At 36.5% G+C, this 20,655-nt stretch overlaps 1 protein-coding gene across 7 annotated transcripts in view; it reads left to right on the forward strand.

Annotated features, from left to right (window-relative positions):
- Positions 1 to 20,655, forward strand: part of GUCY1A1 (guanylate cyclase 1 soluble subunit alpha 1) — a 69,353-nt gene that overhangs the window by 14,240 nt on the left and 34,458 nt on the right. For 5 of the 7 annotated variants that reach the window (XM_028848833.2, XM_028848832.2, XM_028848836.2 and 2 more), the window contains one exon: positions 17,033 to 17,399. In XM_028848833.2, the coding sequence (XP_028704666.1) occupies positions 17,145 to 17,399 (255 nt within the window). In that variant the 5' untranslated portion in view covers positions 17,033 to 17,144. The remainder of the gene's footprint in view (positions 1 to 17,032; positions 17,400 to 20,655) is intronic. The other 2 variants (XM_028848838.2, XM_028848837.2) reach the window with 1 other exon arrangement.

Below are 20,655 nucleotides of genomic sequence, written 5' to 3' on the forward strand. Positions count from 1 at the left end.
GCCTTGACACCTTTTTTGAAAACGCAGTTGTGGATCTCTATTGATCTCTGTGTCACTCCTTTGAAACTGATACCTCACTCTCTTGATTACTTTTAACTTTTTAAGTTTCAAAGCAGGTATATAAGTCCTTCAGCACTATTTTTCTTCTTTAATATTAATTTGGCTATCATATGTCATCAATGAAATCTTAGACTCATTTTGTCAATTTTTACTAAAATCATGGCTGGGATGTTGATTGGAATTGCATTGAATCTATAAACCAGTTTAGAGAAAATTTGTAGCCTAACAATATTATTCATGGTATATATCTCTCCATATATTTAGACCTTCCTTAACTTATCTCATGAATGTTTGTAGTTTTCAGTGTAAGAGTCTTGTAAGCCTTTGGTTAGATTTATTGCTAAGTATTTTATATTTATTGACAGTATCATGAGTTTTTAATTATTTTCTAGTATTTGTGACCAGGACAGAAGTTACAGTGGAATTTTGTATATCAGTCTTGTATCCTGAAACACTGCTTGATTTGCTTCTTAGTTCTAGTTATTTTGTAGATCCATTGGGAATTCCTACGTGAAAAATTTTAAATATATATATGTGTGTGTGTGTGCACATACGCGTGTATAATCTTTGAACAACACAGGGATTAGGGGCATTGACACTCCTGCACAGTCAAAAATCTATATAAAAGTTTTGACTCCTCAAAAACTTAACTACTAATAGCCTACTGGTAACTGAAAGCTTTACCAATAACATAACTACTAATAGCCTACTGGTAACTGAAAGCTTTACCAATAACATAAACAGTTGATTGACATGTATTATACATCATATACTGTATTCTTAAAGTAAGCTGGAGAAAAGAAAATGTTACAAAGAAAATCATAAAGGAAGAGAAAATATATTTACCATTTATTAAGTGCAAGTGGGTCATTATAAAAAATCTTCATCCTCATTGTCTTCATTTTGAGTAGGAGGAGGAAGAAGACGATAAGGGATTGGTTTTGCTACATCTGGGATGGCAGAGGCAAAAGAAAATCTGCATATAAGTGGACCCATGGAGTTTGAATCTGTGTTGTTCAAGGGTTGTTTGGATACACACACACGCACACACACGTGTGCATAAACTTGCAACCTTTTGGCCGTTGTTTAACTGATTGCAATGGCTAGGACCTAACTTCTGTACAATATCGATTAGAAGTGATGAGAGCAGGCATCTTTGCTTTGCTCCTGAATAATAGTGGAAACGTGTTCGGTCTTTCATCATCAAGTATGACTCAATAATTATAGTTTTCATAGATGCTTTCTGATGGATTAAAAAAATTATGATTGCATAGCTTGCTCACTTGTTCTCATTATTAGGGTTGGAGTGGAAGTCTCTTGTGACTTTCTGCAATTTAATCAGAAGTCAAAGACCCTGTACTTTGAGCTAAGTTTTGTGCTCTATATAGTATTTCTATTTACAGAAAGCTACATATATAGGTAACAAAAGAAAAGGATTTCATATCCTCACAATCCTTCTTTCATATTTGCTGTTTCCCAATCCATGGATCTTAATGTAATCTGTACTCAGTTACAGTATAGTACTTTATCACTATAACTCCTTATTTTCTTCCACTTTCAGTCTACTATTCTTATTCAAAATTTTGTCTTAAAAGCCATAAACATCTTTTAATTTAAAAATCAAACGATATTTTCTCAGTCCTCCTTACCCTCTTCAGACTTGTGACATACACTTCTTCTTGAACACGTGTCCTCTTTCATATTCATTCTCATTATACTTTTCTAATTGCTGCTTCTCTGTCATAGTCATAATACTTTCTCCGGTCCTTAAACATGATGATTCCTTGGAATTCTAAATTTGGTTATCTTCTCTCTAGGTATGTAGCCTCTTGATCTTAAACAGTTTTAATTAAACTCCTGACTATAATGGTTTCTGCTATGAGGAGGAGCAAAAATTCATCTCTAATCTGTTACACACTTCTGAAGTAAATACTCCAATTTTCAAAAGCACCTCTACCCTAGATTTCCTGCTAACAGTTCAAGATCCATGTATCTAAAACAAAATTCAACATCCTTTCTCTCAGGCCAGTAGCTCTGCTTCTGTTACCTGTTTCCGTGAATAGCACTATATCATTCTACACAAAACTTCAGAGTCATTCTATTCCTCCGATCTAGTGAGTTGCCGCATCATGCCAACTTTAATTTTATAATATATCTAGTAGCCATCTTTTCCTGCCTCTTTCCCACAATTTCCTTCATTTCTTGTTTTCACTTACATTGCTCTTTCTCTGTGGCATGCCCCTCGCCAAAATCTTAATTTTCAAAACTTAATCATTTAAAAAAATAAGCTCAAATTCTGTACATTCCAAGAAGGCTTCCCTGATCATTCTTTTGCCACCATTGCCTAAATCTGATATTTCTTATAAACAGTATTAACTCGCTATCTTTACTTATTCTCACTTTTTACTATAGCCATTAACTATCTAATATAATTTCTTTTATGTATATATAAGAAAATTCAGCCAGGCGCAGTGGCTCACGCCTGTAATCCCAGCATTTTGGGAGGATGAGGGGGATGGATCACGAGGTTAGGAGTTCGAGCCTGACCAATGTGGTGAAACCCTATCTCTACTAAAAACACAAAAACATTCGCTGGGCGTGGTGTCATGTGCCTGTAATCCCAGCTACTCAGGAGGCTGAGGCCAGAGAATCGCTTGAACCCGGGAAATGGAGGTTGCAGTGAGCTGAGATCACGCCCCTGCCCTCCAGCCTGGGCAACAGAGTGACATCTCAAAAAAAAAGAAAAAGAGAAAAGAGAAGAGAAGAGAAAAGAAGAGAAGAGAAGAGAAGAGAAAAAAGAAAAGAAAATTCAGTGTGTGGGTGTATATATATACCCCACTCATATCAGGCTTTGAAGAAAATTAAAGAAAGGAACATTTTTATCCTTTTATGAAGCTGAGTAAATTTTGATTGAATTATAAATGGATTTACTGAAAACTCATATAAAATTTATTTCCAATAAGCAAGACATTTTAGAAGCTCTGATTTAGCTTTCTTTTATTTGTATTTTATGTTTTTTTTGGTTCATGTTTTGCCCCATATATTGATTATAGCTAATAGCCTAATATTAATACATTTTATTGAGATTAGTTAATATTAATTGAATGGCCAAATGATGGTTGATTCTGTGCTAAGTGCTTCTGATAAGGCAGTGAAGTATAGGAAACACGGATGGTTTTTCATTTAGCTGATTTCACAGCAAAATGAAAAAGGAGGATAGGAAATTATTATTATTATTATTATTATTATTATTTATTTATTTTTTTTTTTTTTGAGACGGAGTCTCGCTCTGTTGCCCGGGCTGGAGTACAGTGGCCGGATCTCAGCTCACTGCAAGCTCCGCCTCCCGGGTTCACGCCATTCTCCTGCCTCAGCCTCCCGAGTAGCTGGGACTACAGGCGCCCACCACCTCGCCCGGCTAGTTTTTTGTATTTTTTTAGTAGAGACGGGGTTTCACCGTGTTAGCCAGGATGGTCTCGATCTCCCGACCTCGTGATCCGCCCGTCTCGGCCTCCCAAAGTGCTGGGATTACAGGCTTGAGCCACCGCGCCCGGCCGAGGATAGGAAATTATATGAACATTGCTGACTTCTTTATCAAGCACAGACCTTGGAAATGCATAAACTCTAGGTATAGTGAGATATCAATTTTTCTGAAAAAAGTTGAAAAACAACACTCATAATAAGTAAGCTAGAAAGAGAGAATATATAGGAAAACAAAAAAAATCTATTGTCAAACGGTGTGTCATTTACATAGGTGTGTTTGTGTCTTCACAAAGAATCCAGGGAAAATAAATGGAAAAAAAGTGAGTAAATTTGATAATAACAATTTAGTTTACCTATCTGTATCACTTCCGTGTTTATATAGATGACTCAGAGCCAGTAGTTCTTTCAATTTCAGCAGAAAACAATTATTGTCAGTCCCAAAGTTGGATAAACCTTGACCTGCATTGGCTGGTTTGATTAAGGCTGGAAAATAGCAAACTTGATTAAGTGTCAAAGACAAGATAATGAGGAAGGTTATTTAGAAAATGTGTTTAGAGATTTGAAAAAGGACTAAAAGATAGTTTCTCAAGAAAGTGCAAAAGATGATGAGAAAATTATGAAAAAGAGTCTGGGGCAACATTTTAGGAACTGTAGACTGTCAAAGCGATTTCATAATGTATGTTAACATTAGCATGATGTATAGACGTAAGGTCATCTTCTGATTGGTCTGAGATGAAGTAGTTATTTTAACCCTCAAAAGATGGCGAAGTGTGAAATTTGAATTAAAACAACTAAGTTTTCAAGTTTTCTCAAAGTATTCCCTGCAGTGGCTGGTGGTCCACAAAGAGAGGAGGGCTTCTCAACATTTTCAGTAGAGGGGGTGATCAAGATATATTGGGTGAACTCCAGGGTCATGGTCAAACTGCCTGTGTTCCTGTCTCACCTATACACCTCCTGAGCTTTGGGGTTTGAACCACATCACTGAAGTGTGCACTCTGTCATCTGCAAGCAGAAGGGATTGCAATAAATAATCTCTAACTCCTCTTCCAGTTCTAAACTTCTATTATGCAAATGACTCTGTCTTTATATTGACTTTTATGTAAGAGGAACTGAAATGAATAGGAAAAATTGTTTGGTATTTATTTAAGCTTTCTCTATTTTGAATCAATTAGATGGCAGAAGGCATTTAAAGAATATAGTTGTGGATTTGGATTTAATGGGAAAAGACTTAGCCTTTCTCAACATGGACTTTGCAAGCATCCAAATATATACCTCAAGAGTACATGTTCAGAAGTCAAAATTCATTTCTGGTAATGATTTCTTCTAAACTAATCATTATGTAAAAACTTGGCAGAATTGAATTTGTGTTGGAATTTGCCACATGTCTTTTGCTAACCTGGTTGGTTCCAGCATAAGCATCAAGGATCTGTGTCCCATTGTTGTGACAAAAGTTCATTTCCCGTCTTAAGAATCAGAAAGAGCTTTACTGCTGGTCTAAAAACTAGAAAAGGCACCTGCCTGCCCATCAATTACTAATACCTTAGTAGCCTGGTCCCCTGGGCACCTCCAAAGAAACATCTGCTGAGTCTCCAGGCCTCCGATCTCACACTTAACTTCACTTTGATGAGCCTTTTCTCTGCGGTCATAAGAGAAAATTTCTCTGAGAAACGTACTTTGCCAAAGTTTATTCCTCGACTTTGTTGTAAAGATCTTTTAAATGTGGCAGAGACACCAACAGCCTTTTTAGCTGCCTTTCAAGTCTTCTCTGATCCCTAAAACTAGAGAGGCTTAAAGTGAAGTTTTCAAAGGGAGTCTCCTTAGAGTTCACTGGGACCCTGAAAGCATCTCTCCTGCCTTCATTTTGGGAATATCTAAGCTTCATTACCTTAACTGACATGCCCAGCAACCTGATCTTTCATTTCATTCCATAATCTAATTTAACAGATACAATTTAGTCTTTGTTTTCCCAGATTATATTTATTAGTAGGGGAACTTGAATAGCAATCACCATAATATGTCAAAAGCTCCTGGTTTCTCGAGGCAGCTCCACAGCATGAGCTCTGTAGTTAGATAGGGTTGGGTTCATTTCCTGTTTCTGCCACTCACCAGCTATGGCCAAGGACAAGTTACATGACCGACGTTTCAGATTCTTCTTGTGTAAAAAATACTAAAATACACAGACACACGCTCACACACCCTTCCCATAAGGTTGTTGTGAAGATTAAATAAGATAATGTATGCGATGTCCCCAACAGCTCTTTAAAGCAGGATTCAGTCAACAGACCCCATCAAGGACAAGATAGTAGCTACTTAAGGCTTTGCCAGTCATGTGACCTCCAGAGCAGTTACTCAACTGCACGGTTTGAACACAGTAGCCATAGACAGTGCGTGAGTGAGTGGGTGTGGCTGTGCTCCAATAAAAGTTTATTTGTGGACATAGAAATTTAGGTCTCATATAATGCTTATGTATCGCTGAGCTCCTCATGTTCTCCTGCATGGCAGCTTAGCTTTTTCTGACTCTCTCAGCCCTGCTCCAGCTTCCACAGCTTCTCCACTGCCTGAACCTCCACCATTGATACATCTGTTTTTGTTCTCCTTGTGTTTTTGTTTTTGTTTTTTTTTATCTTTGCTGTTCTTTCTGTAGCCAGGCCTACACTTCTCGATTAATGTGTTCTTGATTAGGTTTGGTAAGATTCTATCTCCAGCGTTGCATAGACATCTTAAGTTTTCACAGCTGTATAAATTTCTGGTCCTTTCTCTAAAAGAGCTTGGGAAAATTTCCAAAAGCTGGATTAGAAGAACTGTGAGAGTCAGTAGTGTCTCTTATTCCAGAATCTTCCTAACAAATATGACAAGTTAGAGTCCAGCCAGTTTGTCTTTCCCCTACCATTGGGTGAGTTCTGTACTCACAAGGTCACTCTTTCCTTCCCATCAAGGATGAGTTGACCTTGATATCTCCTCATTGCTCAGAAAGGTAATTCAAGCGTTCCACAAGTCAATTCCAGAGTCACTTCACTTTTGTCAGGAATACCTGTGTCTCTTACTTTAACTAGACTCTGGGTGACCTATATTGGTTCCACAAATATCTTAAAGTGAACATGCCAATTAGTGTCTCACCTCTACCTGCTCACAACCTAAACCTTTCTACCAAATTAACATTGAGAAAGTAAGTAGATAAAAGAATTATTTGCTGGGCATGGTGGCCCACACCTGTAATGCCAGCACTTTGGGAGGTGAAGGCAGGTGGATTGCCTGAGTTCAGGAGTTCACGAGCAGCCTGGGCAATACGGTGAAACCCGGTCTCTACTAAAATACAAAAATAAAAATAAAAAATTAGCTGGGCATGGCAGCATGCACCTGTAGTCCCAGCTACTCTGGAGGCTGAGGGAGGAGAATCACTTGAACCCCAGAGGCAGAAGTGGCAGTGAGCCAAGAACACGCCACTGCACTCCAGCCTGGGCTACAGAGGGTGACTCTGTCTCAAAAGAAAAAAAAAAGAATTATCACTGAATCAATATTTAGAAGAACAGCTAGCTTATAAAAGCAATAATTGGAGACAAGATTCCTTGTATAACAAATACTAATCATATCCCAATATGGCATTCTAAGAAAAGAAAATCAGATACCACAGAATTTCTATTTAAGCTTGATGGTTACAAGATTTTGTTTTGTTTTCAAATTTCCACATTGGGAATAATATGAATTAATAAAAAATAGTGAGTAGTGGCAATGGCATAAGGCTTGCTTGATTTATAAAATAGTTTCGGCTTAACAAGTAGAAAATGAGGTTTAAAATTCAACATAGTCACCCAATTTTTATATTCTAATATGTCGTTAAAGGAATTAGACATGCAACTTATTATGTAATAGAATTAGATAAGATAAAACCAAAATAGAATGTTTCTGCTCTTTCTGCAACTGTGCTGCAAATTCTATTATTTTATAATTCAATAAAAATAACTCTAACTATTGACTTATATATAACTTTCTTGGTATGTTCTCTAATGCTCATCAAGTAAAGACTGTTTTCTATAGTTGCAGGATAATCAGCATTTGATATATTATCAGAGTTCCCTTAAACCAGCTTTGATGTATGAAAAAAATGATTTCACAGGTATAAAACGTTACAGAATCTTTCTGAGAAGATAGAATAAAATTGTCAATCATTTATTTAATAACTTAGGTCAGCACGATTGTCTTGTAGCATGCAATGAGCATTTACTTTTGGTTGTATGTACCAAAAAATATTTTAGGGCTGCCCTGAAGTTATCGAGCAGACACTGATCATTTTGTTCCTGTTGTAAGAAGTTGCCTAGAGTTCTAGTAGAAGAGGCATCACAGCTTTTGTAAGGCAAGTGACTGAAGACTTGATCCAAGACTGGACTTTTACCTTTTATTTTAATTATGGACCTATGGATGCTAGGCAAGACCAGGCACTTAATTCGAATCTGTTACATCATGACTTTACCATTTTATGTGTGAAATAGCAGAATTCATGAAGTTATGAAACTTGTCCAATGTCACACTACCACTGAGTAGCAGTTGCGACAGTCAACATGTATTCCTCCCATACTAGCTGGCAGTGCTTTTCTAAGTGCTTTCTATTTATTGCTTTGTTTAATCTCATAGCACATTTGAGATCGTTGCTATTATTATCCTTATTTTTCAGGTGGAGAAAATTGAGGTGAAGTTCACTTAAGAACTTCACTAACGTCACAGAGCTAGCACATGGTAGACGCAGGTAGCAAACACAAGCCATCTGTTCATGTAGCCTAAGCTTTTAACTGCTATGCCAACTCCACTGCCTCGGGGCACAACTGGGCATGGCACCCACATTTATGTGAACCCAACCCTCCAAATTATGAAGTCTCTGTCATGCTAATTATCTGCATGAGACACACACACTCACATACACACACACTTGCCTGTATTTCTCAGGCACTTAAAAACTCACCATTACAGAAGAGGGAAAATAAGTGTGTGTATGGTAAGTATGTATGAGTGCATGTGTGTTTACGTATGTCTATGACATCAAGGATGTACAGAGTTTACTTCCAGCCCTTCCTGCCTGACCAAAATTTAAAAGAAGAGAAAATGGAGAAAGTATGATGTCATGTAATCATCAAGTTCATTATGTCACTGAAATGAAATCTATCAATTAGCCCAATTATTTAATCATCAAGGATTTGTTTTAACTTTAAAATTTCATCAGATTATTTTACCTAAACCATAGTGTACTCTGTGGAGTCTCAGAGAATGTGATCTTGTTGAGTGTTTCTTCCAGGTTGGTAGGTTGGCTTTTCACCTTATTTGCAAATTTAAACCAAACATCGATTAGAGTAGAGATATTTCTGATATAATACAGTATAGATGTTCTTGGAGAACTTCATATACTTCAAAACTGTGCACTTTTATTGCCTTCGAAAAATAAAAGGACTTAGGGGAAAAAAATATGTTTGAGTGAAATCACTCAATGCTTAGGAGCACTAAGCCAAAAAAAAAAAAATCCCCCAAATATAAAAATTTAGTTAAAAGATGTATTGAATTCTAATGAATACTGCACCTTGGCAATTGTAGGCCTTGACTTAAGGGGAGAAAAATGAAAGTAGTTGGTGGGAAAGAACTATTAGAAGGCCTTGAGTCTGCTGAGTTACGGAGACAAGAGAAAAATAAATGGAAATTGTGCAACAGTACTTCCATGACAGAGGATATGGTCAGACTGGGCTAAGAGGAAGAATGGGGAGCAAAGGGAATCTAGCATGTCTGCCATTTTATCCTGACATTGTTTCCCTAGTGATAGATGTGCCTAAGCCGACCGGCATTCCTGAAATGCACAGTACTTCTTTGAAAACAGATAAAAACAAAATGGCTTTTTACAGAGTAGAAAGGAATCACATTTCTTCCTTAACTCATTTCATAATCATTAGTACCTTTTCAGTAAGTGTATTTTAAAGTGACTAAGCCTCTGCAAGGAGCTACTTTAGCCATGTAACTATGATGAGAATCATAGAAAAAGATGCAAGAAATTATTTTATATATTTTAGGGAAAAACTGTTGAAAAGTTTATCTGATTTCATCATGATTAGCATGATGAACCGTAAGGAGTGATGATACTTAATTTGAAGATGTTTAACTACATGTATTCAAATTGTAGTCGTCATCACACTGGAGTTTTTAAAATATATTTCAGGATTTATAATGCCAAAGGTTTTGCTCTTAAGTTGGTTATAAAACATTCTGAAAATACTTTGATAAAAACTGAGAAACAAAATGTTAATTCAAATAGTTAAAATCTCCCTACTATAGAGTGTACTGAATTTTGCTATTACTTCAAAGATGCCACAGAATTGCCTCTTAAATCTAATTTTAAAAGACTGTGGACTGTGCTCATCTTATTTTAAATAACGATCTAATGCAGCTTATTAAACACAATTTGTGTCCAGTACTGCAGTTTTACCAAGGCGGTCGCCACCCGGCAAGTCGGAGGGCAGGGGGACTCCAACATGATTACCGAAAGTGAGGTTGCTGTTGTCTTTAGAGTTGATCTCTTTGTTTTGGGAGAATCATCAGTACAGGTTCTTGAGTTACAAAAATTCAAGGTAAGCATCCTCCTCCTTAAAAATAGCTTGAGACAGCTCACACTTACATGTAGATGCAGTCCGTTAGGAAGGTGAATGCCCTACTCAGTAATAGAAATTGGAATTAACAATTTCTGGGCTTTTGAACAAGAAGGAGAAATTGCTTCCCAAAATGAGATTTTAACAGGAGAATTTGAGTAACCTAACTCCCACAAGGTGTTATATAATATTTGAAATCCCAGCTCTGGGCTTGGTTAAGATTGAACAACCGAAGTCATGGGAAATGTATTATGGACTATTTTGATTGTGCTCTGTGGTCCCTAGAGTGTTTCCTTGGCTGGGATATTGAGAAGTAAAGTCAGAGGAATGTTTCTTCCCTCTGCTTCAGCCCCAACACCCAGTCAGTAGCCCAGGCCTGCAGATTCTCTCTCAGAATTACTTCTGCAATTGGTTCATTTTTTTTTTCCCCCAGGGTCCTGTTTTTGCCCAACCCAGATCTACCATCTGTCCCACTCTGACCCATTTTTCATTCTACATTCCAAATAATCTTTTAAAAATGCAATCTAATTCACTTACCCTCTTGCTTCTTAGTTATTTAGTTGATTGCCCTTACAATAGAGTATTATCTTGTTTAATGTGGTTTGTAGAACTCTGCAAACTCCTGACCTCTGCCTATTTTGTCTCTTACCATCATTACCTTGCTCTCTCTTACCTCATTCATGCCTTTGCTACACGGGAATTATTTCCTTTCCTAGAACGTTGGCTCCCAAGCATGCTGTTCTTTTTGGAACTCTCTTGGCCTGGCCCAGCTCAGATGTTTCTGAGAGGATTAGGTTCAGATCTCTGGTTTACATTCCCAGAGCACTATATCCCTCCCCTTTTTGCAGCACAGGCCATGCTTGGAACTGATACATCAGAAATAGTTTTCCTCCTGGATTGTAAGTTCCTTGAGAGCAAGGGGTGTTCTTTGCACATCGCTCTGCCCTTGTGTCTAGAAGAATGCCTGGCACAGAGCAGGACATCCATAAATATTTGTTGAATAAGAAGAAAAACGAGCAAGTGCATGAATGCATGAATATGATGTAGAAGACAATCCAGTGATACCAAAGAATCTATTGGAATCGAAGTTATTAAAAAGAAAATGCAGATGAATGGAGAATTTATGTTAAAAGCCAAAAAAAGTCTTGAGCTTTGACTTTTAGGCATCATCAAATTTAATAAAGAGATATCAGTAACATACTAAAGCAAAAGTCAAATAGTTTTAAACTTAAGAATAAATATGATGTAAGGAAATGAACACAGCCCATAAAGCCAGCCTTTCAAAAAGAGTAACAATAAAGAGAATGGTAGTGCTAGAGAGGAATGATGGGATGAAGGAGTCTGAGATTTGTTTGCCTGTTTTTAACTTTGTGGTGGAGAGAATTGGACATGCTCACCAATTTTTCTACTACTTTGTCCTGCTTTCCTGATACATCGCAGGGAAAGTTCTATAAACATTTTCTACTACAAAGTGAAAATAAATCTATTTTAAAAGACAGATGTATGGGATTTTATGTAATATTTTTCAATTTTTGAGAAAGGAAAACTTTATGTTTTTAGTCCACCTGAAAATTAAGCCTTTTCCTTATTTATGAAAATAGTTGCTATAATTTGTACTGAAGTATACAAACTTGATCCTTACTAAGGCAATTTTCTTTTTAAGTTTTCTCCTCCTTTTGGCAACTCTTAAAAATCTGGACTTTAAAATTTAAACTTAAAAAGCTCATATCTTTTTTATCACAGATATTGGCATGTCCAGGTGCCAGGTCTGATGGTAGACATTTGATACAGCTAATTGCTTTTGTGATGGATACATAATTTTTAGGCTTGCCTCTTCCCTCTAACTTTTTCCGATACTTTATTTATTTAATTATTTATTTATTTTAACTTTTAAGTTTAGGGGTACAAGTGCAGTTTGTTACATAAGTAAACTTGTGTCATGGGAGTTTGTTGCACAGATTATTTCATCAGCCAGATTTTAAGCCTAGTACCCATTAGTTATTATTCTTGATCGTCTCCCTCCTTTCACCCTTTACGCTCCAAAAGGCCCCAGTGAGTGTTGTTCCCCTCTATGTGTCCATGTGTTCTCATTGTTTAGCTCCCACTTACAAGTGAGAACATGTGGTGTTTGGTTTTCTGTTCCTGTGTTAGTTTGCTCAGGATAATGGCCTCTGGCTCCATCCATCGCCCTGCAAAGGACATGATCTCATTCTTTTTTATGACTGCATGGAGTTCCATGGTGTGTATGTACCACACTTTCTTTATCATCAGTTTATCAGTTTATCATTGATGGGCAATTAGGTTGATTCCATGTTTTACTCTTGTGAATAGTGTTCCAACAAACATACGTGTGCCTGTGTCTTTATAATAGAATGATTTATATTCTTTTGTGTATATACCCAGTACTAGGATTGCTGGGTCAAATGGTATTTCTGTCTTTAGGTCTTTGAGGAATTGCCACACTCTCTTCCACAACGGCTGAAGTAATTTACACTCCCATGAAGAGTGTAAATTAACAAGCATTCCTTTGTTCTCCACAACCTTCTCAGCGTGTGTTATTTTTTGACTTTGTAAGAATAGCCATTCTGACTGGTGTGAGGTGGTATCTCATTGTGGTTTTGATTTGCATTTCTCTAATGAGCAGTGATGTTGCGCTTCTTTTCATGTGATTGTTGGTCACATGTATGCCTTCTTTTGAAAAGTGTCTTTTTCTGACTTTTCATCTGCACCTTAAGACCTGCTTTGGGAGAAAACTATATCAGTATCAGAGAGTATGGAAGGGGGTGTTTTCCTTAGGTCTACATGACCTTGTTTCATGTAGTAAACAAGATGTTCATGCTTAATTAAATTCTAGGATGGACGCGGTGGCTCACGTCTGTAATCCCAGTGCTTTGGGAGGCTGAGGCAGGTGGATCACCTGAAGTCAGGAGTTTGAGACCAGCCTGGCCAATATGGCAAAAACCCATCTCTACTAAAAATACAAAAATTAGCCAGGTATGGTGGCTGCCACCTGTAATCCCAGCTACTTGAGAGGCTGAGACAGGAGAATTGCTTGAACCCGGAAGGCGGAGGTTTCAGTGATCCAAGATCGTGCCACTGCACTCCAGGCGGGGCGACAGAGTGAGAATCTGTCTCAAAAAAAAAAAAAAAAAAAAAAAAGAAAAGAAAAGAAAAGAAAAAAAAAGTTCATGCTTAATTAAATTTTAAATTCTAGAGTTTAAATGATTGAGGATTGCCTTACTTGAACAATAATCTGTCCCTGTTATTAATACTAGGCCAGTAGCTGGGTCATTATTCTCACCACGGCAAAGTTAATCACTCACTAGTAAAAAGAGAGAGCATTCAGTTTATTCGGAGGCTGTTTAATTATCAACTTTTGGAATGAGAAGTGCCTCTTCAAGTTTCTGAGAGCATATTATTCCACTTCTTGCCAAGGCCTGTTGCCAAATGTATTATTTTAATTTATTTTTTTTTCCCTTACCATGTTATTACCATTTCTACAACCAACTGGATACTGAATTCAACTGACCAAACCATTTCTGAAGTTACTGCTAATGTTACCCATAAAAATCATCACTAGTTTAGTTGAGGAACAATCTTTTGCCTGCCAGAAATATTCTCTATTCCTGGCAGGCAAAAGCAAGACAAACAGGTTTCCAAGGTATCAACACTGTGTGCATCTGCTTCATAGTGTAATTTCATCAGTTGAGCAGATGAAGAATGCTAATTAGTTTGTTTATACATATGTAATTTAACGAGACTAAATACTTAACTATCTTAAAGTAAGCACAACTTGTTTCCTGTTGGCTGTTTTTGCTTTAATAAAAAACACTGTTCGGCACATTTCCTGGAAATTATAGTACTGTGCAGTACAGGAAAAGAAATTATTTCCAGGAAAGTTGACTGGTCAAATGTATTCTGCTGCAGCTGGATTCAGTAGGAAGATAAGAATTAAAATATTGGGCTTGGGTACCAACATTGAAATCCAATGTGAATGAGAGAGTGAAGTTTAATGGAAAGATCTATTATAAACTATATTATGGCAAACTTCTAAGTCCAATACTAAAATTCTAATGTATACCAAAATAACTTATTTTAGTAATAATTCTATGCCATCCTCAGACCTAACCTATACTCTTCCATTTCTTATTGTCTTTCTTTTGTTTTTGTGTACCCTTTTCTGCTAGTTATTGTAGTTAGATATTGATATAACTGAAATAGTGGCATTCAGATAATACAGCTCTTTTCCCTGAAAATTAATATAAAATAATGCTACTGTTATTTGTATAAATAGATGTTTAGTATTATCTATCACACTCTCTTTGATTACTTTGAAGTTGTTTAAAAACTGGATCCCAGCCAGGCACAGTGGCTCATGCCTGTAATTCCAGCACTTTGTGAAGCCAGGGCAGGAGGATTGCTTGAGCCCAGGAGTTAAGAGACCAGCCTGGGCAACATAGTGAGACTTTTTCTCTACAAATAATAATGAAAAAAACTCTCCAAGTTCCCCCACCCCAATCAAAACTGGACCTGCGTAGGCTGTTATTTTTGGAGAGGAGTGACTAGAGGAGATGAGGAAATAACTTTGCTCCTATAGTCAAAATTATATTTTAATTAAAATGCTCAAGTTAATATACTCAGCTTTCTACAACCAGGGGTCAGCAAACTACTGGCTATGTTCACAGTCTGCTTTTACAAACAAGGTTATATTGGAACACATCTGTGCCCATTCATTTGTATATCATCACTGGCTGACTTCACACTGCAATGGTAGGGTTGAATAGTTGCAATAAAGACCATGTAACCTGCAAAACTGACAGTATCTATTCTCAGGACCTTTACAGAAAAGGTTAAAGCACTTTTGAAGATTAAAGCTGATCACTGATTTGAAGCTTAAATCAGAAGAGAAGTTATTAAACAATAATAGAATTATGTTGAGATGTAGTAAAGACTAAGAAACAAATATTTATTACATTAAGTCCCAAAACAAATGTGGGTAAAATTATTAGATTTTTAGGTTTTGTAGAATCTAAGTAATCATTCCCCCATAGCCATATTGCCTTTGGACCACTTCAGTAGTCTACTGAGATAGACCACTCCCATTCTATTCTGGCAGAATAAATTTTCTACTCATAAATGCATAGGATTTTCTTTTGTCCCCTCTTGAAGATTCATAAATTATATATGAGCACAGATTTTGGTCATAACTTTAGGTAACAGAGCCCTGGCAGCTTCTTCTGGCCTGCCAGCATCCATAATCTTCCTCTATACCTAATGTCCCATGACATCCCATGGGGATCAGATACTGAATTTAGCTTCCTTGTTTGTCCCAGTTCAGAAAATGAGTTGTTCATTGTTCTAAACTTATTAGATGACTTACATGTGACAATTTACAGGCTGTTGCTTATACCTACTGGAAACATATTAAGGGCATTGAGGAGCATAGAAAATTAAAAAAAAAAAATTGAACTCCAACTCTAAAGATTCAAATATAAAGCTGTATCTTGGATGTTTCAGATACCACCAGCCAATGAGCAGAAGAATTATGTTCCTCACTGAATTTTAATATAAATTTGTAAAGCATATTTTCAAGATAAAAATCTATTCTTAGTTAATAAACTAAGCCTGATTATGATAGAAACTGCTCTATCTTAGTAATATTAGTTTGGAGTTATAGAAAACACAGGCTCCGGAGTCAGCTGAATCTGCATTTGAATCCTAGTTCAGTCATTCTCTAGCATTTCAAATGAGAGAAAAGTACCTGAAATTTTGAGCTTCTCACCCACTGGGGATAATAATACCTGTGTTACATGGTTGCTGTGAGGATTAATTATAAACATAGAGTTCCCAGCACTGTGTGAGGCACATAGTACTTAGTACATGTGGGGATTAGCAAATATGGGTTCTTTTCCACTCTTTGTTTTTCTTCCCCAAGAGTAGGAAATAGCTGGTAGACCCAGTTAACCAAGATAATTAGTACTGTTGATGAACTGAATTCACACTTTGACAGTTCCAGTAACAAATAGCTAATGATAAATGGGTTGTGAATTGTGAGATAATTTACAACCACAACATCAACAAAAACAAAAGTACAGGGGAAAATATGCTGGAATGACGATGCTTATGATTTCAGTGGGAAGTGGGGTAGTGTTTGACTCACTGCAGTGCTGACTAGATTTGGATCCAGAGACCCCTGCAAATCCCATGGTATGTTCCTGGAGATCAGGAGTTCTGATGTTTTTTCATTTTGATAATATTTTTAAATTGCTTTACTATTTAAAGTGATAAAAATTTTCTTTCGCCGTAATCATCTTCATTGAACTTTTTTTTCATTGAACTTTTTTTTTCTAAGTTGGTGTTTCAAATCTGAAAACATATACTTGGGGATCATTATGCATATTATTTTCCCTTAGGTATTTTTGGAAGCCATTGGTTTTTACTGTTCTGACTTCTCAGAAAGGAGAGCATAATGAGAATGTAGTAGTACAAGCATTAATAAAACATAGACTTAGATGTGGCTTTTGTCATAAAACCATGGTGTTCCACTCTTGTGAAATCAAACTGGATCAGATGAGTCCAGATGAGTATAAAAATGGAAATCAGTAGTTGATGCTAAGAACATTTTAGAAAAATATATTTTATTTTAAGAGTTAAAATAGTAACAGCAAGTATTTTTCTAATATAGTGAAATTCACACACATTAAGTAAAGTTCTTTGCCAAATGTCCTGCTCATTTTATAACTGGCATTTCCAGCAGAATTTTTTTTTAACTTTAAATGATGTGACTATTGCTTTTTCTCACCTGTCTTTTTCTGTTTTCATCAGTGCATAAAGTCACTCCTCTTTCTGTTCTGACCTTTTGCTGCCCGTAGACATCCCAGTTACCAGTGTCCTTGAATTGATAGTGGCTTCTGTTTGTCAGTCTCATATAAGAACTACAGCTCATCAGGAGGAGATCACAGCAGGGTAAGAGACACCAACACCATGTTCTGCACGAAGCTCAAGGATCTCAAGATCACAGGAGAGTGTCCTTTCTCCCTACTGGCACCAGGTCAAGTTCCTAATGAGTCTGCAGAGGAGGCAGCAGGAAGCTCAGAGAGCTGCAAAGCAACCGTGCCCATCTGTCAAGACATTCCTGAGAAGAACATACAAGAAAGTCTTCCTCAAAGAAAAACGAGTCGGAGCCGAGTCTATCTTCACACTTTGGCAGAGAGTATTTGCAAACTGATTTTCCCAGAGGTGAGTGCTTGCTCTTTAGATTTTGAAATTGTAGAATGTTTTTCTAAGGAAAATTTAAACACTTCCTTTCTCACTTTCAAGGCTACCATAAATGTAGAATATTTTCTTGGAACACATAAAAATATTCTTTTATAGCAATTATGTTCTTAAGTTGTGTTTTATCTTAAGATGTTTATGATCTTGAATTCTTTTCACAAGAACATTGCACTCTGACAAACTTTATGATTTTGGGCAACAGGCTTAATGCCTCTTTACCTCAGCATCCTTGTCCGTAAAGTGAAAATAGTAATAGTACTCATCTTCTAGAGTTTTAATGAGTTTTAAGTGAAACCATCCATAGCTCTTGCCATACCATAAGCAGTCAGTAGTTGTTAGCTATTATCTTAAAATTAAATTCTTCAAAGAATAGTGTATTTTCTGCTGGGGTTTTCTCTCCTAATTTTAAAGAGCATCATACGTCCCCTGCCAATTTTCAGAGTTGTGAAAATCTCCCTTGACTGTTTGCTCTGATTCTGAAGTTTCTGCTCCATCAGTCTTAACCTTCTCCCTTGGGTCGGAGTCATGAGCCTGTGATTGCCTAAACTGTGTGTTATTAGCTCTGACACCTCTTCATATAGCCCTGCAAGCTGCATAGCATAGTGTCATGTTGAGATCTAGAGCACCTTCTGTCAAAACACCTTTAAAGAAACTTCTGGGAACAGGACACAGACCTAAACAGGTCAAATATCTTAGGAATAGAGGGGACATGTAGAAAGCTCCTCTTCCTCTGTAGGATAAATAGAAGAGCAGTTGAAGGTCTTCATGATGTCTTCCTCCCTCTGTCAGTCTTCATAGTTTTATATAGATTTGCTTAACCTATGAATTTGGCTGGACATTGACTCAATCAGACACTGGCTAACATAATACATTGATAATTTTTAATTGACTCAATACCAACCCTCTATTTTATGCAAAGCACCAAAGAAACACAGACTGGCTACTTTTCAGAACTGAAAGGAATTTCACAGATAACCTTGTTTTACTCCCAGGAAGAGCTGAGGAAGTTCAGTGACTTGACCAAAATTACACAGCTTTCAAAGGGTAGAGCAATTAATTACTGCTGTAAACAATCCAGGCTGGAATGACTGAGAAAGAAGAAATTGAAGTTTGAAGGATGGATAAATTGGACTTAGCAGAAAGTTGAGGGAGTTTATTTCAGATATGATATTAACACAATAGTACTTTGGCAGATAACCTTTGAAATGGAAATGTTTAATTATTCTTACCCCACTCTAGTTGCTAGACAGCCAGCATTGGCTAGGAAAAGGGATACAGTCCTCCTCGGGGAGTTGGTTTGTGGCACACTCTGGGAAACAAATCGGTGCTCTCATTTCCAAGGACAGAGTGAAATGAACAGACATGAACAGATGGTGATGATGAGGAAGCTAGATAGCTTCTATGTTTTCCCTGAATCCTGTCCTTACTATGTTGGCTTTATTATTTTGTTTAGTAAATTTTGATTTTCTACAGTGGAAGTCATACACATATTGGACTCTTTTTTGAAAAACATTCTGGTTCACTTGATGGTGGCCCCAAAAGTTCCACAGGCTTCCTTCTTTTTCATTCATTTTTATTTTCGCCCTTCTGACTGAATAACTTCAGATGACCTCTCTTGAATTTGCTGATTCTTCTGCTTAAGTCTGATGTTGATTGTTTCCATTGAGTTTTTTTCAGTTAGTTATTCTTTCATTCCAGAATTTTTGCTTGGTTCTATATTTGTGGTTATCTCTTTGTTGATATTTGCATTTTGCTCACATATAGTTTTCTTATTTTATTTAGTTGACGGTCTGTGTTTTCTTAGAACTCACTAAATTTCATTATGTTGAATTTTTTGTCAGGTAAATCATTGTTCTTCATTTATTTAGGGCCAGTTACTGTAGATTTATTTATTTATTTATTTATTTGGTGTGTCATATTTCCCCAATTTTTCCTGTTCCTTGTAGCTTTGCATTGGTGCCTGCACACTTCAGTATGCAGTCACCTCTTTGCTTCTTTTCAGACTGGTTTTGACAGGAAAAGACATTCACCAGTTGGCTCAGCTAGAGATTTTGAGAGCCTCTCAAACATTTTCCATGGATGTGCATGTTCCATTCCTCTCTTTTCCTGATGAGGGAGAAGTTTCTGGGTGGTGTGCCTTCTCCTGATCCTGAAGAGACATACAGGCTGCTGTAAACTTCCCTTCTCTTTTTCCTAGGAAAATGTACTGAAAGACTAGGATGCAATACCAAATTAAAATTGTATATATATATATATATGTGTGTGTGTGTGTATATATATATATTTAAAATTTAGTAGTCTATGTTGTTTGTTCATTAGTTTATAAGAATAAAGCATTAAGATTTGACTGTAGTATAGGAAATGGAAGAGGTATGTTTGGCATTAGTGACTAAAACTCCTCTCCAACTGAGACATTATCCTTATGGCAGCAAATGTTCCAGTGTTGAATACATTTGAGCTGTATAGTACTCAATCTAGATGACTTCAAACATCTACTTATCTTTGATAAATTCTTGTTACAGTTTTTTTCCTACTGATTATCTGTTAAGTTTATAGATTTAATGCTTAGACTACTATTTAGTTTCAGTTATATTAATAATCCAAAAGAAGATACTTAAAATAGCATTTGACATAACAATTCTTGTTTTAGATCATCAGAATCAACTTCCTGGTTATATTTTTATTAGTGAACGGGCAAGTGTAAAAATGTATTATCCTTAGCAAATGCAACATGTGAGAGGTCGTTCCCAAGTAATGGAATACTAGAGCTTTAAAAAGTCTTCTTGATCATCTAATGCAAACTTATCATTTCTATTTTAAGAAATGGAAGCACATAAATTTAGATCTCTTTCTTAAAACAAAAGATAACTGGAGAAATGGAAAACTCTCTGCATTTCATTCATGAGCCATTGCTCTTCCTAATATAATATAACATAATATTGTTTGCTCTTTTTTCATGGGTATTGTTTCCCAATAATTCTGTAAGCTCCTTCAGGCATACTGTCTTGAAGGAGCTTTTAATGGAGCCACAGTCACAGCAAATCAGAAACCACTTACTGAACTGAATCAATTGAATTGGATATGCTTGCATAAATCATAAGATCCCAAATCAAGTACCTAGCAAAAGTAGGAGCATTTGAAGAGAATCATGAGGTCTGTAGATGTGTTCTAGAATATTAGGTTGAAAGAAGAAAAAAAGAAACACTGTTACAACTTATCT

Source organism: Macaca mulatta, chromosome 5 (assembly GCF_049350105.2).
Source record: "Macaca mulatta isolate MMU2019108-1 chromosome 5, T2T-MMU8v2.0, whole genome shotgun sequence".
Taxonomy (NCBI): Eukaryota; Metazoa; Chordata; class Mammalia; order Primates; family Cercopithecidae; genus Macaca; species Macaca mulatta.